Source organism: Sinocyclocheilus grahami, unplaced genomic scaffold (assembly GCF_001515645.1).
Source record: "Sinocyclocheilus grahami isolate Dianchi unplaced genomic scaffold, SAMN03320097.WGS_v1.1 scaffold877.1, whole genome shotgun sequence".
In the NCBI taxonomy this organism is placed as follows: domain Eukaryota; kingdom Metazoa; phylum Chordata; class Actinopteri; order Cypriniformes; family Cyprinidae; genus Sinocyclocheilus; species Sinocyclocheilus grahami.
The window spans coordinates 59,550-82,352 of NW_015506056.1; the positions used below are offsets into that span (position 1 = coordinate 59,550).

Below are 22,803 nucleotides of genomic sequence, written 5' to 3' on the forward strand. Positions count from 1 at the left end.
GTTTTTTTTTTGGAGGGGGGGGGGCGCGCGAAGGGGGTCTCGCCCAGGGTGTAATTCAATGTAGAACCGCCACTGCTCACTATGGTTTGAAACAGAGTTTATGTATGTGTGTTTGTAAGTGATCCCAACTGGGAGCATTAATGTTTGGTTCCTGTGAAATGTTTGAAGTCAGAAGATAAAGGAAGTTTGATAAAATGACTAATGGTTTGTTTTCGTGACCTATATATAGATTGTTTTTCCAGAAGTGCATCTCTGTCTCGAATGACGCTCTTAGGTTCATTCGTATACGGCGACCCCTGCTCTCTGATCTCCATATATGCGGGGAAAAGCAAAGTCAGTTTCGTTTCAGACAGTGAGTAATAGGGTGAATATCATAAAAAATGACATTTAAAATGTACATTTCATTACTTTACTCCTAAATGTATAACTTATGGATTTATGGCTGGAATAAACTCATTTGTGCGGTCTCACACAGTCAGACACATTAGTTTTATTGAGAACAAAACACTTTTGAGGATAGCAGCCTCAGTGGATTTGATTTCATTTTCCTCTCCTTCATCTTAAACATCTAATCTCTTTTTAGCAGTCTTCATGCATAGTTTGCCGCAAAGAAGAAACTCAGAAGATTTAGTTGGGAGGAAGCCCACAGGACAAATGAGATATCTTTATTATCTTTATCCTAGACAGCAATGAGGTTAAATGGAGATCAAATGGGGTTTAAAGGTACAGTCACACAAAAGCATGTGAAATGATTTGGGACCCTGCAAAAACAAATACGTGACTCGGGATATGTTATGCTTTAGGATGTTTTGATAAAAAAAAAAAATATATATATATATATGTGTGTGTGTTTGTATTCATAATATTGAAGATAAATTTAGATCTCTTGGTTAAACATCTATTATAATCTTATTTTGCGCCAAAACCTTTGTGAGTTGCTGCCTAGGTTGAGCATTGCAAATCTTTTTGAGGTTACATTTCAGTTAGGATGCTGATGTTGAAGGCAGCTGTACGTAGGCGGTAGACAGCCAGGCTAGGTTTTGAAACAGAGCCATTATCTTTGTTTACGTTGTGCGGCTCGCTGCTCCTGTCCATTCTTTGTTTTCGGCAATTGACTTTGCTCACCGCTTAATCAGACATCCCGTAATCCAGGGCCAGCCGTAGTTAATGAGAAACCACATGGAATGTAGCTAGAAGTCAATGAAACTTTCCACTTTATTCACATTCTTTTTCATGCTGTCTGCAGCTTAGTGTTCCATCACCTTGGCCTGCAAGACGGCCTTTTTAATAGGACGCAATGGCTGCTGTGCGCTTTTTTGGAGGATATTTTTGTGATTAAAACACAACCTAGAAGAAAAGGAGATTTCAAGAGCTCTCATTTCTCCATCTAGCAACACCTTGTGTCATACATTTTTGAACAGAGGAATATGGGTAAGAGAGGAAGGAGATTTTCCAAATATTTTCCATGGTAGAGTTGCTAGTGTGCTCTTAATCTCCTGAGCCCAATCAGTCATGGAACAGAGAGCGCTCCGCTGTCAGACTGAATCCTAGGCAGCCGTATATTCATGCAAACGTCAGTTCTCTTCAGTCGAGTGGGATTGATGCCAGGCCCTTGTGATGCAGTAATGCTGTCAATAATGCTGACCTACTGACATGTGCCAATGAGAGATGAATTGTGATTATCTGTCCATGTCTTCATTAGTATTTCCGTCTTGTGGAGATCAGAATGCTAAATGCTGTTTAAAATTTTAAGCTGTCAGTCTTCAATTCAACAAATCACATCTGTACCAAAGGTCTGCACCTCTGACATGCACAAATACATAAAGACAGCTCTCTAAACACATAATCATAACTGTCTGAAGTATAATCTTCATTTACATTTAACTAGTGGCCAGAAAATCCCTAAGGGCCCAAAAAACGTAATGTGAAATCATAGAAGTGTAATGCCATTTCAAACTAAATCTGGCCAAATCTGGCCAAATCATAGTTTGTTCAGAGTTTGTTACAGTGGATCAAAACAGATCACCAGCTTCACCTTCTTTGACCTCTTTTCACCTCTGCACCATACATTCAATAGGAATGTGTATCTCCGTAATTGAGGCCAATGCGATACGCATAAAAAGAATAGTGAAATAGTGAAAGCTAGTGTTAGAGGCCTTTTTTTTAAAGAAAACAAGCAGTTAGAAAATTAATAGAGAGTGCAAGTGTTAGAGAGTCAAGTCAACAAATATATAAAATAGAATTAGAATAGAGAGTGCTAGAGTTAGAGGGTCAAATGGAATGAAGGTTCAATGAAACTAACGACCATAGTTAGCTAACGATGCTTTTGGGAAACCCACCCCAGAACAGCATAGCAGCTATAGTATCTAGCAAAATTTAATCAACCACCCAGTGGCCGGATATATAAACTGCTTAGACTAGTCTTAAAAATGTAGTCATCTGTTTTTTTTATTCAAGACTGGTTGTAACTTTTTTCATTCAGTTAGAAAAATGTAGATTGGTCTAATTTGAATCTGAAAAATAAAACTGAATACCTCCTGACTAACTGCTAGTTGGACAAACTAGTTCTTAAGACATAAGCTGTGTCCCAAATGACGCACTATAAACTATGCACTCATGCACTATGTACTCAACCATGTAGTGTATGAATTATATAAGGTTATTTTGTCATTCATAATCGGAGTCTTATAGCCTCTCCCCCTTCAGTACGTAATTAAAGCTGCGACAGTTGAGTGCATGAAGTGTCCAACATTCCACACTTCGTTTTTTCGGTTATTTAAGTGCATCATCCGGGCATTTAAAGTGCACTTTTTATTTTTGGAATTTTCAGTGTGAACGCACTACTCACACTATTTTTACTACATAACAAGTAGTAGTAGTAAACTAGAATAGTGCATAAGTACGCGATTTGAGATGCACCTACAGTCTTAACATAGTGACTATGTTTATGCAACTGGCCCCTGAAACCCTCAGAAACCACCTGTCAGTGCCATATCAACCACCTAGAAACATCTTAATAACCACCTAGACCAAACTAGCAATGCCTTAACAACCACCCAAGGGTGTGTTTCCCAAAAGCAACTATGGCCGCAAGTTCCTTCATTGCCAATAGAGTTCAACAGAACTTGCAACCATATCTAACGATGCTTTTGGGAAACTTCCTTGAAACCACCTTACAACGTCTTAGCAGCCACCCAGAGCACCGTAGAAAAAGCATAACACCACCTTAGTAACCAATTAGTGGCATCTTTACAACCTCCCAGAACATTCTGGCAAAAGCATAGCACCACATTAGGGAGCACCCAGAACTCCTTTGAAATCATCTAGCAACATCTTACCAGCCACCCAGAACATTCTATAGCACGGTATTCTACAGTGAGCTCTGGAGCTCCACCTTCTTTGACGTGGAAGAGGTTCATTTCATAATTCAGTCCAGACACGAGTACACTGGAGTGACGAAACTACCAAAAAGGGAACTTTGCAGTGAATATATCATGGGTCTTTAGTAACCATCCAGAACAGCCTAGCAACCACCCAGAACACCCTAGAAACCACATAGCAATGCCCTGGCAACTGTCCAGCTAGAAAACCCTATCAAACAAAAAAATCATGCACTCACATCCCACCAAAACATCATAGCAACCCCATATCATTATGCTAAACCATTTAGAACACTTTGGCAATTGCATAGTAACACCCTGGCAACCACTAGCACCATTGTAGCACTGTAACACCACTCCCAAATTATTTTTTGACATAATATGAATGAAATCTAGAATGAATGGATGGTTGAGGGAATTCACAAATAAACTCAAAGCAAACCCAGCATTCCAGATCACATTTCCTCGGCGGTGTTGCGAGCGTCTGCTTTCACAGACGAGAAATTGAAACAAAATCCTCGGCCCCCCAACCCCCCACGTCCCCTAGTCACATCTGGAGTCAATCAACAATCCAAAATAGAAAAGACACCTAGCGATAAGAAGCTGCTTTCGCTCACTGCCTCACAGATACATGTGTATCAAATTAGTGTCACTTCCTGTTTTAGTGGTTTATTAACAGAAATATATATTTTGGTGCCAGTACTAATTCAAGGAAGTTTTTGGAACGGTGAAGTTGGGTTATTGGCGCTAGACCAGCATGAAGGTTTTATTACCGTCATGATGGTTTGCTTGGCTCAAAGCCACAGAAGAAATCGTATCCATGTGTGTGTGTGTGTGCATCAGCCACCCAAGTGTGTTATTGCGGAGCACAGACTTATCAAATTCCACCGTTTTAAAGAGAAGTCTGGTTTAATTCCCTCCGGTGTGAGACAGCAAGCCTTCTCAGCAGAAAGAGAGATGGAAAGCTTGTGTGTGTGAAAGAGAGAAAGTGTTTTGTGCTCTGCGTGGTTGGAGATTGTTCAAGGCCACTGAGTTCTGATGGCATTCAGAGGCCAGGGGCCTGATGTTGTGGTGCTTTTTTAAAGGTGATCATATCCTTTAGGGAAATCCTCTTGAAGCTGTTCCAGAACAAATCTGTCCTCAGAGCCGATAATGTTGTGAAAGCAGTGAAATTCGGTTCCCTTTTTGTCAGTCTAGCCAGGTGTGGTTATCTTCAGCCTGCACCCTGTTTAGTAATTTCCTCACTTGCTTGACACTGTTCCTCTTAGCTTGTTTTGTGTTTTAGACGGCTCAAAGCACGCTTTTACATCCCGTCTTACATTAAGGCTATTAGGAAGACAGGCCCTCAGCTGTGTTCATTCATGTAATCTTGAGTTTATGCTTACATTCTGCCCTAAACCAGTCACAGCTTATTACACTCTCACATTAAGCTTCAATTTGACACGATTTGCATTCAAAGGCACTTTTTCGTGAGCTTAGGTTTGACGTGCAGCTATATGACGTTCATCTGAGTTCCAGTGAGTGCAGCCACGTGCTAAAGTTGTGCTGGAGTAAATCTGATGAAAAGGTGCCATATTTCAACTCAGGATCAAAAGAAAAATAAAGAAATTAAAGAGTATTTTTAGTAGTATCTATCTATCTATCTATCTATCTATAGGATGTTATTTTCATCAAGTGAATCTCAACTTTAGAATCTGCATGTTTTTAAAGAAGTATCTTATGCTGACCGAGGCTGCATTTATTTTATAAATACAGTTAGAGATATTGTGAAATATTATGACAATTTAAAATTATTTAAATTTTTTAATATATAAAATATATTTTAAAATATAATGTATTTCTGAAATTGTAAAGCTGGATTTTCAGCATCATTACTCCATTCTTCAGTGTCACATGATCCTTCAGAAATCATTCTTATATGCTGATTTGTCGCTCAAGAACAGTTCTTATTATTATCAATGTTGAAAACAGTTTTTTGCTGCTGATATAATCATTTTATTCAGCTAGGATGCATTAAATTGATTAATTGTGACAAGATTTTTTATAAAAGATTCATATTTCAAATAAATGCTGTTCTTTTGGACTTTCTAATCATCAAACAATCAAATAAAAATAGTTTGGTTAAAATATTTAAAAATCAGTTACTTTAAATTCTAATAATAGTTCACAGTCTTACTGTTTTTACTGTATTTTTGATCAAATAAATGCAGCTTTGGTTAGCATAAGAAACTTCTTTAAAAACATGCAGATTCTAAAGTTGAGATTCACTTGATGAAAATAACATCCTAAAAAAAAAAAAACATTTTAAAAAATCTTAAAGATTCCAAAATGTTTAACAAATTTGATGTATTTATTTATTTAAATATTCTTCACTACATGAAATGCAGAGAGAGAAGTTTACTGAGTATATGTTAAGTATCTAGCTCTTGCTTGTTTGTGGTTGAAAAATTGTCTCTCCTAATTTATAGTTTAAATCATATTATTTATTGAATTTTCAGTTTTAGAGCAAGGAGAATTTGAGATGGAAAATATGCTTAATTGTCATGGGGGGGAAATGAGATCGACCTCCAAAATTCCAGTAAAGTGCTAATTAGAAGTTCATGTAAACCATGACCTGGTTTGGGCTAGATGTGGTGAGTTGTCCAATCTCCTAGTGCTTTTGTTTATCCTCGCTGTGATTGCGTTGTGCAGTCTGGCCACGCAGTGTGCTGAGGCCAGTCTTAAGGAATGTCACATCGAGCGTGAAGACAGGGAGGGTAGAGAGACTGAAAAGAAGTGATTGTTTCCAAGGTTTACAGAGTTTGTTAATGGGACTCAAGAGGGCATTTATGTGAGACGCACATGGACTGTACTCTACTGTGACTCCAGGACTCGAGACGAAATCACTGCCCCACAGCTAGAACCAGACTGCAGTGAGGTTCATTTGAGTTTACTGTAACTAAGACAAATGTGTCTTTGAAGAAAAGACACCACATGCCTCTCCCAGCTAAAGAAAATAAACGGAGAGAACACAGCTTTATGGATAAAGTCCACTTTTTTTGAAAGAAGTCTCATGCTCAGCAAGGCTGCATTTATTTGATTAAAAATACAATAAAACAGTAATATTGTGAAGTATTACTACAGTTTAAAAGAACTGTTAAGATATTGAAAAATCTAATTTATTCTTGTAATGCAAAGCTGAATTTTTCAGCGGCCATTACTCCAGCAGGGTTCGTACGGTCATGAAAAACCTGGAAAAGTCATGGAATTTTAAAACGCCAATTTCCAGGCCTGGAAAAGTTTGGGAAAAATAAATAAACCCAGAAAGTTTTGGAAAAGTCATTGAAATCTATTTCACAAAACTGTATAGTAGAATTGTGTTTAATCAGGTCCTGAATTTCGGTGCGGGATTGCGCATAGGCTATATCGCATAGTTTTACTCATTCCCGCAGCTTTTGACTTTAAAATGATGGATATTCACACATTTATTCAATAGCCTATAGCATGTAGGTTCAAATCAGTCATTTGAAAACAGCGTGAGTGATTCAGCTGTACGCGTCTTCTCTCTTTGACTTTTTTCTTCAAACGGCTTCACATCGGCGCATCTTGTCTGCACTACAAGAGCCGCTGCACGCTGCGATACAAGACTTTCACTCGAGTTTCGGGACAGTTGACAGAATAGTCACTTGCCTAATCGGGTCATTGTTGCATCGTCAGAAAATATGGAAAAGTCATGGAAAAGTATTGGTAAAAATGTGTACGAACCCTGCTCCAGTCTTATGATGCATCAGAAATAATTCTAATATTCTGATTTAATTCTTAATTAGTATTGGTACTCAATTATGAATAATGGTTCTTGTATGACATTGTTGAAAAATAAATTCTTACTGTTTAATATTTTTTGTGAAAATCATAATAAAATGTTTTTCAGGGTTCTTTGTAGGGATGCACCGAATGTTCGGTGACCCAAATTATTCGGCCGAAAATAGCAAAAAAAGCTCTTTCGGTGTTCGACCGAATAAGCGAAAAGACTGAATAAACTGTACCGAACAATGACGTGACGCGATCAGATAGCAACCAGCGTAGAGTGAGAGGCACAATGCAACAAACACGTCAGCAGTGTGGAAGCATTTAAACCACATGTGTCAAACTCAAGGGCCTATTCCGGCCCGCCACGTCATTTATGAGAGCATATGATTGTCTTAAAATAAAAATCTATGCAGCTTTATATCGTAAATTATGAAAGTGCGTATCAATACCACAAGTTTCTGTTTCTATTTGGCGTTCTATTTATACGCATAAATTGACTTTGGTGTGCATATGATACGCAATGGTTAGGATTAGGGGTGTGGGGTTTTTCCGTTGATGACGACTGCGTGGATGGCTCGAAGGAATAAGTGCGGACCTAGACTAGTGCTAGAGCCCCACTAATGGAAATTGAAAAACACAATATTCTCCATTTATTTAACGAATTAAAAAATCGATTGCAGCTTTCAGACACGACTTTCTTCTCATTTTAAAAGTTTGTTTGAGGCGGTTTCTATCGAGTTATTTTAATGACAAATGTCCAGAGCGCATATTGCCTATGTGAGAGCACATCAAATGCGCGAGCGCAAATCTCTCTGCTTGCAGGTGGATTCCCATTCATTCACTCTCACAGAAAACGGACTCTCTTTCTATCGATCAGACATTATATGCGTGCGCTCAAAAATGATCTTCTCTCCTGAGTTTAATAAACGCAACCTGGAGTGTGGGCATCCACTGGCAGAAACATACAGTGGCGCATATGCCAACTAATGTAAATAAGTATTTACATAGCATAACAGTAGTAGTCTAAATGTATCTGTTTCGCATGTGTCAACAATACATTATGAAAATAAAAAGAAGCAGTTTTTTTGCGATCAGATCAACTGGCAAACTCCTGGAAAGTCTAAGGATCCAGTAAGCAATTGCATTCAAACAGTGAGTTCAAAACAGCGCTAATGCAGAGAAAACATGGTCATGAGAGATGGCAGAGCTAATATTACTCACGAACAGATGTAAGTTAAAAAAATAAAAATCAGCAAGCTATTATACGAGTGTTTTATACTGGATGCTGGCTGAAGGTGTTTTAGATTACGCAGCAGTCAGTGGTTTAGTAAATCTGGATCAGTCAGGTCAAGGTAGCTCATTCAGTGGTCTTTTGGCATCCCCCTGTGTTCCTGTTTGGTATTGCAGATTGACTTGTTCAACATTTTTATTAAAAGTGCTGTACTAAATGTAATGTACAAATGTTCATTTTCTATGAAGCTGTTTCGCAACAGTGTATCATGAAAAGTGCTACACAAATAAATGTGAATTGAATTGCAAACAGTTATTAATTAATTTATTTATTTATTTTGGCGCTATATACATACATTCATTGCAAATTATGAAAATTAAAAAGTACTTTTTTTAGTACTTTAGTTTGTATTTATTTATTTTTGGGTGGGGGAGTGGGGTTGAGTACCACCACTTCTTTTTTTCTACTACAAGCATTGATTGTGTATCATATGCACGCCAAACACGTGCGTATCATGCACGCCTAAGTCAATTTGTGCGTAAAAATCGCATGCCAAATACAAACAGAAACTCATGCTATACACACTTTCATGAGACCGGATTCATTTGTTTTTTTTTTTAAATGCCATATCTGTCACACGTTCTTAGCAGCTCACAATTATTTGTTGTACCATAAATGTAACAAAAAAGTTTTTAACAATGTTAATGTAATGACCTGTGTTTGATTATACTTGCCTTTATTTACTAATTTGGATTTCTTAACCTGATAGTGATAAATTAAAAGGATTTATGTTAAAATAACACAGAGCAATAACATATATTTTTACATCTATGCAAATGCATATGCAATATTTGCTGCGTAAAAATCGCATGCCAATTACAAACAGAAACTCATGCTATACACACTTTCATGAGACCGGATTCATTTGTTTTTTTTTTAAATGCCATATCTGTCACACGTTCTTAGCAGCTCACAATTATTTGTTGTACCATAAATGTAACAAAAAAGTTTTTAACAATGTTAATGTAATGACCTGTGTTTGATTATACTTGCCTTTATTTACTAATTTGGATTTCTTAACCTGATAGTGATAAATTAAAAGGATTTATGTTAAAATAACACAGAGCAATAACATATATTTTTACATCTATGCAAATGCATATGCAATATTTGTAACTTCAATAAGTAATAATAAAATAAAGAGACAGTTATTTAACAATATGTTAAGGAGTATTAACATTTGTACAGTCTTACAGTTACAACTGGCCCTTTGATGGCAGCCATAATGTTGAAGTGGCCCTCAGTGAAAATGAGTTTGACACCCCTGATTTAAACTGTCCGAGAAAGACGCAACAATCATTACAAGCACCGACAGCGAGAGACTGTTTAGTACTGCAGCGCATGTCTTCAATGAGAAGAGGAAGGGCTGATTGTTGCTGGTTACTGTATGATGATTGAAATCGTGAAATGGCCCTAAACAATTAGTAAATAAACTGCAGAATGTTATGTATTCTAATACACGCATGAATTCCAAAAGTCCAAAGCGTGAGGAAAATCTGAGCTGAAACAGTGTTACTCGTCAGTTGCTCAGTCACATTTTTATGATTTTTTTTATAAGGCACATGACAATGCGATACGTGTGACGTATTCGTAATGAGACTCATTTATAAATCTGTTGTCAACAACAAAAAAAGCACTGAGGTCTTCCTGTGCGTTTCCTCCAAAATAAAAGTTGAGAAAAAGCAAGAACTCCATCAACATTCATAAATGTTAGTATTGTAATTTTACTGTTGTTCTGTAAAATAAAATAAAAAGTAAGACAATAATAATGATAATAATTTCAACAGCTTTGTTCATACATTTATTATAACATTCACACAGTGTTCAAATTGGGATCTGTAATATTTTCTAATGTTTTAAAAGACGGCTCTTCTGCTCAACAGCATTTAATTTTTGATTAAATAAATGCACCCTTGGTGAGCACAAGAAACATGAAAAAAATCATAATTATTCCAAACTTTTTTAGTTAAAGCACAGTCTGCCATTTTCCTTGAATAAGTAAAAGCTCCATCAGGAATTGAGTGGAATGTTGAAAAGTGCTTTATTCCCCTTGGACCAGAGTGAAGCGACCTGCCACAGTGCTCTCTTTTAACATTTGCCTGTTTTGGGCAAAACAGGACATTCTTCGCCTTACACCTCTACCAATAAGAAGTTTGAGTACATCTTGCATTACCTTAAATGAGCGTGTAACCAGCTTGTGAAGGATGTGAGGGTTTGTTCAAGGAAGCAGGTTAGGCTATATCAGCACCTAAAGAGGCAGAACGGGTCGGTGAGATTTGTGTCTCGCTGAGAGCGCGCTTAGCATAAGCACAACTTAATTGATGTCTTAAAGGGGTCATATGATGCGATTTCAATTTTTCCTTTCTCTTTGGAGTGTTACAAGCTCTTGGTGCATAAAGAAGATCTGTAAAGTTGCAAAGACTAAAGTCTCAAATCCAAAGAGATATATAAAACTTTATAAAAGTTATGAGTCAACCACGCCTACCTAAAACGGCTCGTTCTAACACGCCCCCACATATCTACGTCACGATGTGGGAAGATTTGCATAACGCCGCCCAAATGTTCACGCAAAGAAAGAAGGCGTTACTTTTATTCTCACTGTAGTATTGTTGTTGTCGCCGCCGCCGCCATGTCGTGAAGGCGCTGTGTTTCGTTGTGAAAGCGAAACTACTTTGGTTGGCCTTCCAAAAGAGGATGATATCCGCTTCGTCATGCCTAGAGCTGATCCGTGCTGGTCGTTGAGGAAATACATCAACTTCGCGCTGTGGATCTCTGGATCGGTTTTCACCGTGGAAGAAGCAGATTCCAGCCTGGAGTCGTTACATTTCATTCCGGACGCTCCTTCATCGAAATACGCTCCTTCGTCGAATCCGCCGGCCGCGCCGTTCTCAAGCCCGCCCGCCTCTGCTCACTTAAGCCGGCCTCCGCATACTCTAGGCCACCGCTCACTCTAGGCCTCTGGCCTCCACTCACTCAACGCTGCGGTGTGTGACGCTGTTTCATTGTGAAAGCGAAACTACTTTGTTTGATTAATAATAATAATATTATTATTATTATTATTTCCGTCACACGCTTGAGGTATTCTGCCAATCACAACGCACTGGATAGCTGGCCAATCAGAGCACACCTCGCTTTTCAGACCGATGAGCTTTGTAAAAATCGACGCGTTTCAGAAAGGCGGGGCATAGAGGAGAAACAATAATGTACAGTATGTGGAAAATAATGTGTTTTTTGATCCTTAAACCGCATAAACACATTTCATTACACCAAATACACAAAATAATGTTCTTTTTAGCAGCATCATATGACCCCTTTAATTGAGATAATGCTGTCATGAAAAATCAATACGAGTTCATCATAGAAATTAGATGTACCTTGCTGGTGAAATGCCTTATAGGTAATGCTGCAGAGCCAAAATGGATTTCCTTCTCTCTTTAGGTTCATCGGTGGCATGCATGCTGCGAGATCTGTTGAACGCCATCCAAATGAATTCAGCAGACAAATTTTTGCAGTCGACCTCACTGACGCCAATTAGAGTCGTATATAGATCACTGCCGACTGTTCTCAGATGCCCGGGATGAACCAGGTGCTTTTGTTCCTTGCAGGCATTTGCTTTGATCTCTTATGAAAAGTTTTTATGAGTAACTTGAAAGAGCTGATGAGTCTATCATATGATTAAGTAAAAGTTTTGATTGCTAACAACTTCATATATTTTTCAGTGCTTTTAAAAAACAGACTGATTTCTTTAGTGTTTCATTAAAATTTATAATTTTAGATGTCTCTGAACTCTCATATCTAGTGGTGTTTATGTGCAGTTTAATTGTTGATATACATCTAAATTTTTTTGGAGTGTTAATTATTGAATATTTCATTTTCGGTTATTTTCAGAATACTTTTTATATGTATTTCAGTTTATATGCATAGATTTTTTTTTTTTATTTGTGTTTTCTTTTTTTGTGCTTTTCACATCTTTTAGCATTGTATTTAGGCCTCGTGGCATGATGTCTCTTGGGGCGTTAAACAGTTCCAAGGAGTGAAATGTAAAATCGATTCACTCCAGCTTTTTGCGTGTATGTTTTACATAAACTTGCCACATGATAAAGCAATTGGTTTTTGGATTTAAGCCTTTTTTTATGTCCCTGGTATGTCTCCGGTGACATGTGATCCCTACAGGTGAGACTCTCTTCAAAGGCCCCGTCAAGACAGGCCATTCCAGATAAGGATGATTACGGCTGCTCATCCCGAAATGAATTCCAAAGGTCAAGTGTCCTGAGAACTGCCTCCACAACTACAGAGGGAAAAAATGCAATGAAAACCTTCACTGTTGATATCAAGTCATTCAGATTCAGATTAGTCACAGTGTCTGAGCACTGCAGCGCAGGATGTTTTGCTCTACAGCCAGGGAAGTTAAGACGGTATGAAATCAGCCGTGAAGACTTTCCACTCCAAACGGCTAATAAAGTGCAGCCAGGGTGTCGATTCAACTCATGCATTAAAATCATCTAGATCGGATCCCTTTCAGATCTAAGGGAAGATACTGTTTGTGCCCTACGGATTGTTCAGAGTTTTGAATACACATGCTTTATTCATTGGTCATAAAATAATTATCAAGGAATGAGCTGGAAATTGGAGTAGTTATTGAGTTACTTTCCAGTTAGCGTTTATCGTCTCCACTAGCCGTAGGGATGATGCTCGCGTCGCAGTTCTTCTCTCGTGTCGGAATATTAATCTAACCAGTAATTCCTTGATAAAGTTACGCTTTCGAAATTCTCCATTCAAGGCTCAGGGGGGCCGTTTTTGAATACCAATGAAGCAGTGCTTTCTAAATTGAAACAAAACAAAGGACTGAAATGTGAAACTGATAGAAGCCGTGCAGGGTTTGGGGTTTGCGGCTAATCACCGAGCATTCGGATGTAGATGAGGTTTGTGTGCCTTTGTCAGGCAAAGGTGAGGGTGACCGTGTGTTTCAGGGGGTTTTAGAGACAATGAAAACAATTCTTTTTGATTTATGGGTAGAGAGAGATGCTCTCCAGAGAGGGTGGAGGAGAAAGGTCTCTCTAAAATTAGACCAGGTATTATGTGCTGTGTTATAGCTTTATCACACACCCTCACGGCGCGGAATGACTCTGTTAATCAAACCGAGTGTCATGTCACACCGCCACGGCAGGTCTGCTCCACATACGCAGATGTGCATACTGACCTGGAATGTTGCAGGTTTCTGGAAAGGAGGTTTATAATACGTGGAGAGAGAAATATCTGTTTGCATTCCGGTTCATCTTAATGGCAGTTGCAATGCACTGCAGAAATGTACTTGAAGGAAAATTGTGTGAGCGGTATTTAATTAGCATTAAAAAGACATGACATAAATACATGGTATATTTGCTGCTTTGATGTAGCTTATATATTCTGGTTTCTTTTGTTTACATATATTTTTTACAAGTCTTCATGAAATCAAAATGAAACTTGTTTAGTTTGTTAGCATACATTGTTAGTCTTGAGGTGAACAATTCATCCATGCAAGTTAATCCACTGAAAAAAAATAGTTTGTCTTGGTAATCTTTAATCAAAATCTCAACATTTGCTTACGCTCTGGAATGGCATTCCTGCTCTGATGACGTCAGTTTGATGCTTGGGCCATGGCATGGCTTGGGCAGAATATGCTTATCCATGCTCCTCCAACCATTAGTTTGCTATGAGTGAGAGATGGAGAGGAGGAGGGCTAAAATAAAACCCTGCCGTCTATTCAATATTCTGTTTCAGTTGGAAATACATCACTATACTGAAATGAAGTTCAACTTCCAGTTCACGCGGACTTTAACTTATTTCTTTTTTTTTCTTTCTTTTTTTGCATTTAAACATTATAATATAATATAATATAATATTCATCCATTCTGTATTGCTATATTAGGATATATTTTTGTATTTATAATGTTATGATGCAGGGTAAGAAATCACTGCATGATGTAGCCTATAGCATGAAGTTCAAGATATTGGAGCAAAAATGCCCCTGTATGGGTTTTTGTTTCAAATTTATATCATACCATATAGTTAAGCAATATCACATGAGCAATGAGTGCTGTTTTTGTCCTGAATAGCATGAATGCAAATATACATTTTATACAAGACTTTAATTAATAAGAAGTTAGTCAATTATTTTAGACACAGTATTGTTGTCTGTTTTTGCTCAACTTTGCCAACAAAAATATAATTCATAAAGCCACAGCAGAACTGTTGTGCATTTCTGTGCAACACAGAACTTTCATTTTTGGGTGAACTGTCCATTTAACACCCATTAATAATCTCACTGCATTATTTATGGCATTTAAAATTGCAGTGTAAATGCATTCATGCTATCTCCGAGCTGCAATAAACGGTCTGTAAATACCAATTCAAATTCAGCAGCTGATAAAAAAAATCATGGTAACTGTAGCCTATAAGTTTAGGTGTAATAAATTCGATGCTGAGTCAAATAAATATTTCTTTCTAAAGCTATGTTTATTTGATTGCTTATTTTCCAATCAGAATCAAGGACTGGAACAGTTTAATATAATATAATATCATAGATCCCTGGTTTGAAACCTTTGGGGTTCACATTGACAGCAGACTGGATAAAAACACTGAGACTCTTCATCTTTTTAAAAAGGGCCAGAGCAATGAAATCTCAGGTTTTTCTCAGGTGTATGTAGCTGCACGTGTTCTTTCAGTCTGTTGATGTGACTGCCTTGTTCTACACTGTAGTGAGCTGGGGCTCTGGGAGTAATGCTGGAGATGAACAAGCTCATCAAGAAAGCAGACTTTTTCACTGGAGAGGAACAGAAGAATCTGGAGGTTGTAGAGGAGAGGAGAATGATGTCCAAGCTGCTGGACAACATTATGGACAGCACTCTCCACCCCCTCCATGACATGCCTGTAGGAATGAACAGCATGTTCAGAAGCAGGCTGATTCAGCTGTGCAACAAAAAGCACTACAGGAAAGCCAATCATAGACATAATTCATCAACCATGTGCAGAGGCACTGTTGACCTTTATAGAATTAGGATCCTGCTCTCAGTTGTTCTTGGGCACAACATGAACAATCTTAAAATGCATGCATGCAGTTTAAGGTTCTGTACAGTTAAAGCTGCTTCTGGCTTTCACAAATATTCTGGTTATGACACATGCACAATAGATGCCTTTCGTGATACCTGTGCAAAGTGTGTCAGGGAATGTTTATTCTTCTACACTCTAAAAAATTGGGTTGAAAAGGGACAAACCCAGCTATTGGGTTGTTTTGACCCAGCGGTTGGGTTTGTCCCTTTTTAACCCAGCGCTGGGTTATATTTAACCCAGCATTTTTTAGAGTGTATAAAGGTTACTTTAAGCATTATCTGTAATTATTATATGTCTGCACCCAGAACACCCTGGGATCTGGAACAGTGTAGGCGAACAAACACGCACAGACTGATGCTGTAACTGACAGAGTCTCCTGCTATCTCTGTCAGTGTGCTGTGAGGGGCTTTTTGAGCGCATGATATAGAGATATTGAGACATATTTCATACTGTATCTGTGGACGTAAAACTCCTCCTCTGCTTGTTGAGGGCCATATTTCTCTGGGCTCTGACAACGTCGGTGTGTTTCATGGCCTGTTTAAAACAAAAAACCATTTGCTCAAATTCACAGTGTTCATATTATTGCTAATTTTCCTAATTTGAATAGTCGTGGCGTGTACTGCAGCAGTGTGCTCTGAAATTCTCATTAAATGATTACTGATGAATGAAGTTTTATCACACTAATCATTACTGCTCTCCTGAAGTGTTAGTGTGAATGTTCTCACAAGCAGAAATGTAAACTCGCACCACAAATTTGCTCATAAAAGTGAGCTTGTTAAAATTCTCAGCTTTTGGCGTTAATGTTACATGTGCCTTCTAACTTTAATTCAAGCTGTGAACCTCACAGAAGTTCATGTAGTTTAATGAAGATGGTTTTCTCATGAAATACCTTGCTTCTGTGCTTGACTGTTTGCAGATACAGAATGCTGATGATGTCCTGATCACACCCTTGGAGAGATTCCGGAAAGAGCAGATCGGAGCAACCAAGGTAAGTCATCCTATATCACTTTAGACAATAACCAAAAATACCCTGGTATTTGGTCTAGGTACCAGCGAGGCTAAAATATGCTACTGACTTATTTATGCTTGTGTGTGTGTGTTTGGAAACGTGTTTGCGTTTAGACAGGACAAATCTTATTTGGAATATATTTAGCTAAAATCTGCTACTGGGTTATTTAGGATTTAAACTAGTCCTTATAAGGTTTTTGCTGTTAGCATGTTTTGATGGATATAATAAATACCTGAACATAGTAATGTTTTATGAACGTTTAGCCATTACAAGAGTGCCTTAATACCTAAAAAGTACATGTTTGCCCTGCCATTTATTATTTAAAGTATCTTAGAATACCAAGTAAATACCGTAGTATATGAATACGGCAACAATTCATTATGTTAATGTACATCAAAACACTGTTACTACTGTGTATTTATGATTTAAATGATTCCTTATAAAGTTTTCACTGTTAGCATGATTTGATGCATATATTAAATACATAAAGAGAGTAATATTTTATGAATGTTCAGCTACTACAAGTCTGCCTTCATACAACTAACAAATAAGGAGCTTAGTATTACAATATACTTTTTGCTAGTACTGTGTTATTATGTGAAGGAACAATTCTTTGGTAGTGTATATATTGAGAGATATGGTAATACCATCATTGTACCATGGTACGGTCACTGTACTTCTCAAAAGTGGTATGAAATTGAGGCTTATAGTGCTTTCAATGTGTTGTATTGTGTAGGCCATCAGGTCACTTCCAATTTTTGCATCTGGCAGAATAACTGACTGTAGCATTGTTTGTTGAAGAAACAAATATGTGAACTTAGCATGTTTCCTAAAAATCTGCAAATATATTATGGTATTTTTATGCTTTAGTTCAGTCAAAAAATTAAATACAATGCCTTTAAAATAGTGATTAAGCAAGATATATTGTGTGGAAAAGCATAAATAAACCATCATCTTAAAAACATTTGTATTGTATGTTTTAATGCAGGTACTGGGCCTCATTTACGAAACGAACATACGACAGAAAATTGGGCGTACGGTCGTTTCAACGAAAAACTTGGAATTTATCAATATGGACGTGAGCGGTGGCTACGATCAAATCTCACGTCTGGTCTCCGCTAGTGTTCGCAAGTTTTTGAGTTACCTGAACTTGCGCGCAGCATAGTAAATACGGTGGAGAATTGTAGAATGACAGCATTTTGTTCATTTTTATTTTCCTAACCGTCAAACGAAGCTCATTAGTCGATCGTTAACCAGTAAGATTAGGATGTCTTTTTTTGTTGTTGTTGTTGTTTTGTACAGGGCTTTAGCTTTATATGCGCAAATAGCAGCATAAACAAGACCGTGAGGATTCAATCGTCGCATCATGCACCTGCAACGCTTCTGTGAAAGCAGAAAAACAGAAATTAAGTCTATAAAAGGAATAAAATAAATAGGATCGCACAAAATATATAATAGGCTATAATATAATTAACAGATTAACAAAAGGAAACACTGTGCAACAAGTATAGGCTACGCTCGTTTTTGTGACACTCTTAATGCATTTTATTACTTTTCTTTATATCTTTATTTGATTTATATCCATCTGATCGCACAGGCACCTCACGCACACAAACAACATGAGTTCTACCGTCGCCTGACATTTCAGCCATTCATCATCAAACTAAAATGCAGTAAACCAAACAAGTTACACTGTTTATTTAAAAAATGTCCTCTGTAAAATCAGCGTGCAGTGCCCAAACAAACATTTTTGTGCATGTGAAGGATTTTACACGGATATTAGAACATGAGTGAAGTATAATGTTTAGGCTACATAATGAATAATAGTTATGCAAACAAATGTTACAAATATGGCAAAAATGGAAACATTTGGATTCTTGTGGTATGAGACAGGCTCGTGAGCCATTCAATGTCATTTCAGTTTTTCTTGACATTTGTATGCTGTTTATAATGAATGCCACTATAGCCTAATTTGTTTTATTTTATAGTTGAATATATCATTTTATAACTACTTATTTTTCATTCTTGTTCTGTTCTGAATACCGTTAAATTTAAAATATTTGTTGTAGAGTGACGGGAACTAAATAGGCTGTTTATATTTACGAGTATTTTAATATATATATAAATTACATAAATTAATGTAGCCTAATTGTTTGCAGTTACAAGGTTACTGGGTGTTTTTGGAGTAAGATCAATTTCTCTTTGACGAGATTACTTCCTCTTTTTGGCCGCGTTTCGTTTCTCCGTGTCATAAACTCTAGGGGTGAGGCTTCTAGACCAGGTTGTTTTTAGGGGCGTGATATTCAAATGACGATTGTTTTCTGCCGCCACATTTATCAATGTGCGATCATTCATACGATGAGATTGGCGGCATACGAATGTTTACTGAATCACACGTGAACTCTGTCGGAAGTTGATTTGTGCGCACAGATCTACGCTCGTTTCTACGTTAGATTGATAAATGAGGCCCACTGTGTGGTACTGCAAATTACTGTGGTGGTACCATAGTAAAATAATGAAATCATATAAGAAATACTATGATGTGCACCTAGATACAAAGATACTTCAAAGATACTACACAGCATGGCAAACATGGTAATTGAATTGCACTTTTTAGTTAGTGGTATGAAGGAACTCTCGTAATGGCTAAACATTCATAAAATATTATTATCTTCAGACATATAATAATAATAAATTCAAACCATGCTAACAGCAAACACCTTATAAGGAATATTTTAAATCATAAACAACGCAGTGGCAGATTTTGGTGGAACATAGTCCAAACAAAACTTGTCCACAGTCTACACACAAACACGTTTCCAAACACACACACACATACACACACACTTGGCTGCCTCGCTGTAAGGTAGAAACTCATTATACATTAAAATAAGCAACATCAAAATGTTCAGCAGTTTGAGCCCCTTGGGGTCTGAAAGATCACACGCACATATTCAGTCACACATATATACAACTACACTCAGTCCGAAATAAATATATACCTATACACTCAAACACACATGCTGAGTGTCTTCCTTGGGGCGAGTGTTAGGTTCAACCATCTGTATATAACCCAGGTCCTCTGATTTATATTCCTACCTCAAAGCCACTTTTGATTTATTTTGCATGAAAAGGGTTTGTGCATGTGGCTTGTGCTTTGTGTAAGGTTCACTTGCAGGACCAGAGGACCAGTATTCTCTCTGCTTTTGAGCGGATGGGTGGACACAATGCAAGCAGAGGCGGATTCTCATTAATTGAGATCAACCATTGTGGTGTTGTGAAGCTCTCTCTTACTTTTCAGTACAAAAAATATATATATAGTATAGTGGGTATAGTTTACCCCAAAATATCAATTTTGTCATTATTTCCTCCCCACATGATTTTCTTTTCTTCTATGGAAAACAAAATGAAAAATTTAGTAGAATATTGATCCTCTTCCATAAAATAGACTTTATTCGTGAAAATAGGTAGAATGTGTAAATCCTGTATAGATTATACAATTGTTGTTTGTACCTAATTATGGAAAGGAATGATTTTAGAAACAAAATCAATGTTTCATGAATTCACATTGTTCGCTGCAAATCTTCAGCTGTGGCAAAGCTTTATATTTGTGCCAGGATTAATATCACATAAGGTCAAACGCTTCCGATTGTGATGCTGCAACTTTGATTATATAGTAGTGCAAATTAGATTTGAGAGCTAATGAGAAAATCCTCTCTCACACACACACATACACACACACACACAAAAGCTGTTTTCAGAATATATATATACTAATCATGCCTATATATTATATATAGGCATGATTTTATATGCCTTTTTTATTGTACTGTTGTATATCTCACTCTGTTTTTGTAAACTAAACATTCACCTCAACCTCTCTCTGCAGAAAGTGCACTTATCACAGTCATCACCCAAGTCTCTTCTTTCACTCTTTATCTCCTTTTCAACCACTTGCTTTTAATAGCTTATACCTTTCTCCTCTACTATAAACATACTCTAAATGTGGAGAAAGGATTGAACACTAGCTGTGGAGTCAGGAGCCTTACTAAAGGATTATGGGAATGTGGAGGATCGGCCGGCTGCCAGACCTCCTTCTTGCTCAAATTTAGTGTTCAGAAGGTGGTTGGGAGGTATAGACGCCCTTATTAGGGAATTACAGCCTTGCTGCAGCTCCAGCTGGTTAACGGAGTGAGGTCAGTGGCCGATAAAAGGGCCGCTCAAGCCCAAAGCCCGAACAATTTATTTCCTGTTGGCCAAACACCTCGGCACGTCACAGGAACAAGGTTTTTACTAGTGCTGTCAAACGATTAATCGCATCCAAAATAAAAGTTTTTGTTTACATAATATATGTGTGTATACTGTACACATTTATTATGTATATAAATACAAACACATGCATGTATATATTTAAGACAAATATGTTATGTTTATATAATTATATTAAATATATTTATGTATATTATAAAATATGATAACATAAATATATAAATGTATATACATGTAAATATTTTCAAAATATATATTGTATGTGTGTGTATTTATATATACATAATAAATATACACAGTACACAAACATATATTATGTAAACAAAAACTTTTATTTTGGATGCGATTAATCGGTCTTGACAGCACTAGTTTTTACTATGGGAGAGCAATTACATATGGGTCGTCAAAGCTCAGAATCACAAGCTGTGCAATTTTAAAGGAACATGAGGACAGATTTTGTAGAATTGTAGTGTTCGCCCTTCTCCATATTCAGTTACAATGAATGTTTATTATTTATTTTTATTTTTTGCTGTTTTAAAACAAATACTCGACTTATTGGTATTTAGTTTTATTTTTCACATTTGTCTTATTCACTTTTCCCTTCCTCTGCAAATGTCACTCACTGGCACATACGTATCTACCCCAGAACAGAAGTTAATGATCTCAGCTAATGGTGTTAAGACTGGCATGTGTAATTCCCTGTGAGCCACGTCTCATAAAACTGGCACCAACAGGTCATCAAATCAGTATATCAGCTCAGAAATCTATAAATAAATAAAACTACACTCTCAAACTGGACCACAAACTTAACATATGCCGATACATTTATTGCCAACAGTATTATCTAGTTCACTGAACTAAAAATTACAGTAACCATTTGTTACCTTTGCCATGAAAATAGGTTTGCATAGTTCATTGATAACAAAAATGTTACTTACCAATTTGGCCATAGAAACCAGCTGGGTCATTCTACAAAACATCTGTGTCTCTCATATACATAACTTCAACAATGACTAGCTAGTGCCAACTTGTACTCTGTTAATGCTAACTAATGTGTTATGTGGCATTTTCTAGAAATATTATAAAAATGCTTTTACTTTATTATATACTTTTTGTGTGTTATTTTCTTTTTGTCTGTGCCTAATCTTTCCTGTGTTTACTTACACATATTTACAGTTTTGATTATTAAACAAAATTATGAAAATTAATTCTAGCATTTAAGTAAGGTCAAATTTATTTGTATTGCCTATATGCACATTATTTCGAAGTAGCTTAACAGAAAATCATGTTGCTGTTTATAATATTTTAATATCTTCATGACTTGTAGTCACATTTAGCAGATTAGAGCTAAGTGCAACTAGACTGTGTCTATATATTTATGATATTTTGATAGTAAAGATATGTGAAGTTTTGTTCACAGATTATTTGTCAACCCTGTTACCATATACTTTTGTGTGGTACATCACATTTAAATTCTCTAAGAAACACCTTTTACTTTCATGACCTCAAGCACAAAACAATTAAAGTCAAATAATGTATGTAAAACATAAAACTGTCAACCCTGTTACCTTCCTTTAACCATCAAAACATCACATTTAAATTCTCGTTCTAAAAGCACCTTTTAGTTTCATGACATCAAGCACCAAACTTGTAAAGTCAAATACGTAAAACATAAAACTGTCAACCCTGTTACCTTCCTTTAACCCTCAAAACATCACATTTAAATTCTCATTGTAAAATCACCTTTTAGTTTTTTCTTGACCTCACACACAAAACAGTCAAATATGTAAAACTTAAAACTGTCAACCCTGTTACCTTTCTTTAACCCTCAAAACATCACATTTAAATTCTCATTTTAAAATCACCTTTTAGTTTCATGACCTCACACACAAAACAAAGTCAAATATGTAAAACCTAAAACTGTCAACCCTGTTACCTTTCTTTAACCCTCAAAACATCACATTTAAATTCTCATT

General features: G+C 36.8%; 1 protein-coding gene across 3 annotated transcripts in view; it reads left to right on the top strand.

The window, feature by feature from the left end:
• Positions 1-22,803, top strand: part of LOC107563502 (rho GTPase-activating protein 42) — a 117,427-nt gene that overhangs the window by 52,135 nt on the left and 42,489 nt on the right. For all 3 annotated transcript variants that reach the window (XM_016248394.1, XM_016248395.1, XM_016248396.1), the window contains exon 4: positions 16,466-16,537. In XM_016248394.1, coding sequence (XP_016103880.1) covers positions 16,466-16,537 — 72 coding nt within the window. The remainder of the gene's footprint in view (positions 1-16,465; positions 16,538-22,803) is intronic.